The following is a 1,568-nucleotide window of genomic DNA, read 5'->3' as shown; positions in this document are numbered from 1 at the left end:
GAGGGGGGGAGGGGGGGATGTGTATTTTGCAATACAGTGACTCGTATGGGTTCATCGGTAGGTTAACTAAGTCGGTGGAGAGGAGGGGTCGTACATAACGACGATGGATAGCCCGACATACATACGGACATACTGCTATGCATACGTGCATACCTACTTGCTCCCTCGCGCAGGTCTTTATGCCGCGACTGCGGGCCAGGATAAGCGGGTGGTGGTGTGGGATGTGGCTACTGCCGCGGCTGTTGCGACAGCTACCGCCCCCGAGGTGATGAGCGGATTGGCTTGGAGGCCCGAGGGCAACGAACTTGCGATGGTGGGTGCAATGACATAGCATCCGACTGAAATATCCTGTAGGGTGGAATACACACACACATACACACACACCCTCACATCAAAGGCGTTGTGCTGGCGGGAAAGATGGCGACGCACGTACGACACTCCACTTTTTTTGCGAAACCCCCTCCCTCTCCCTTCATCTGGCCCACCCCTCACTATGTCTGTCTGTCTGTCTGCCTGCCTCGCTATAAAGCGTGAAACCAACCCCAAAACCCGGAGACAAAACCCCTTTTAAAACCCCTGGGGCCTGTTCCCTTCCGTCCGCCCGGTGGTCAGGTGGGGGAGTCTGGCGGTGTGGGTGTTTGGAGCTGCCCCGTACCCGGAGATCGCCCGGGGCCTGCCGTACCGGTGGACGAGCTGGAACGGCTGCAGCAGGAGCAGGAGCGGCTAGGTAGTGGGGGTAGTCGGCGGGCTAGGGGAGCCGGAGGGGAGCCGGAGGGGGGCCGGGAAATGTAGTAGTGGACTCTGTGTGCGTCTTCGGTTTAGGTGTTTGGGTGCGCTGAAGGCACCTGTAAAGAGACAGAGAGAGAGAGAGAGAGAGAGAGAGAGAGAGAGAGAGAAGCAGATGGACACGTGCATACACACCTCGCTGCGTCCTACTCCCCCCCCCCGCCATGCCGTACCGTACTGCAGCTGATCTGAAGCGCCTGGATAAGGCCCGTCAAGGTCGCGGCGGTGGTGACACGGCTGCGTGTGGGTTATTGGATGACCTTGTTCCCCCCGCGGGGGGAGAGATACGTGAGGAGGTGATTGAGGAGGTGCTTGGGGGGGAGGGGGACGGGGAGGAGGAGACGGCAGCGGCAGCCGCAGCAGCTGCCGGAGGTGGCGCCGATGGCGGCGCCGCGGCGGCGGCCGCGAATACGAGCACCGCTGGCGGCGGCGACGGCGAGGAGTCAGTGCTGGCGGAGGTTAGGGAGCGTCGCGGCGGTGGCGGCGGCGGCGGCGGCGGTGGCGGCGGCGGCGGCGGGCATGTACGAGGTGATCTCTTGGGCAGGTCAGCCGTAGCAGGAGGTCGTCACGGCATTCAGACAGTTCGGACGGTTGTCAGGTAGGTGGTTAGTTGGCTGGGAGTTTCCTTTACAATGGCAGGCATCGCATACCCCGAAAGTAACCACCTCAACCACCCGGCGACTGGAGGTCTTTTTTGAGGGTTGTGAAGACAGCGCCACTGTCGGCACCACCCTAACCCCACTTGGACCCAACAACTCTCTCTCTCCCTCACACACGCACAC

The 1,568-nt window shown here is 61.7% G+C and overlaps 1 protein-coding gene across 1 annotated transcript in view; it reads left to right on the top strand.

Annotated features, from left to right (window-relative positions):
- Nucleotides 1-1,568, top strand: part of VOLCADRAFT_92785 (uncharacterized protein) — a gene marked incomplete at both ends in the record, with an annotated part of 18,764 nt that overhangs the window by 1,701 nt on the left and 15,495 nt on the right. Inside the window, 3 exons of the mRNA XM_002952202.1 lie at nucleotides 174-313; nucleotides 613-727; nucleotides 970-1,384. Of these exons, the coding sequence (XP_002952248.1) occupies nucleotides 174-313; nucleotides 613-727; nucleotides 970-1,384 (670 nt within the window). The remainder of the gene's footprint in view (nucleotides 1-173; nucleotides 314-612; nucleotides 728-969; nucleotides 1,385-1,568) is intronic.

Source organism: Volvox carteri (assembly GCF_000143455.1).
Source record: "Volvox carteri f. nagariensis unplaced genomic scaffold VOLCAscaffold_28, whole genome shotgun sequence".
NCBI lineage: Eukaryota > Viridiplantae > Chlorophyta > Chlorophyceae > Chlamydomonadales > Volvocaceae > Volvox > Volvox carteri.
This window is presented reverse-complemented; position numbering and strand designations above follow the sequence as displayed.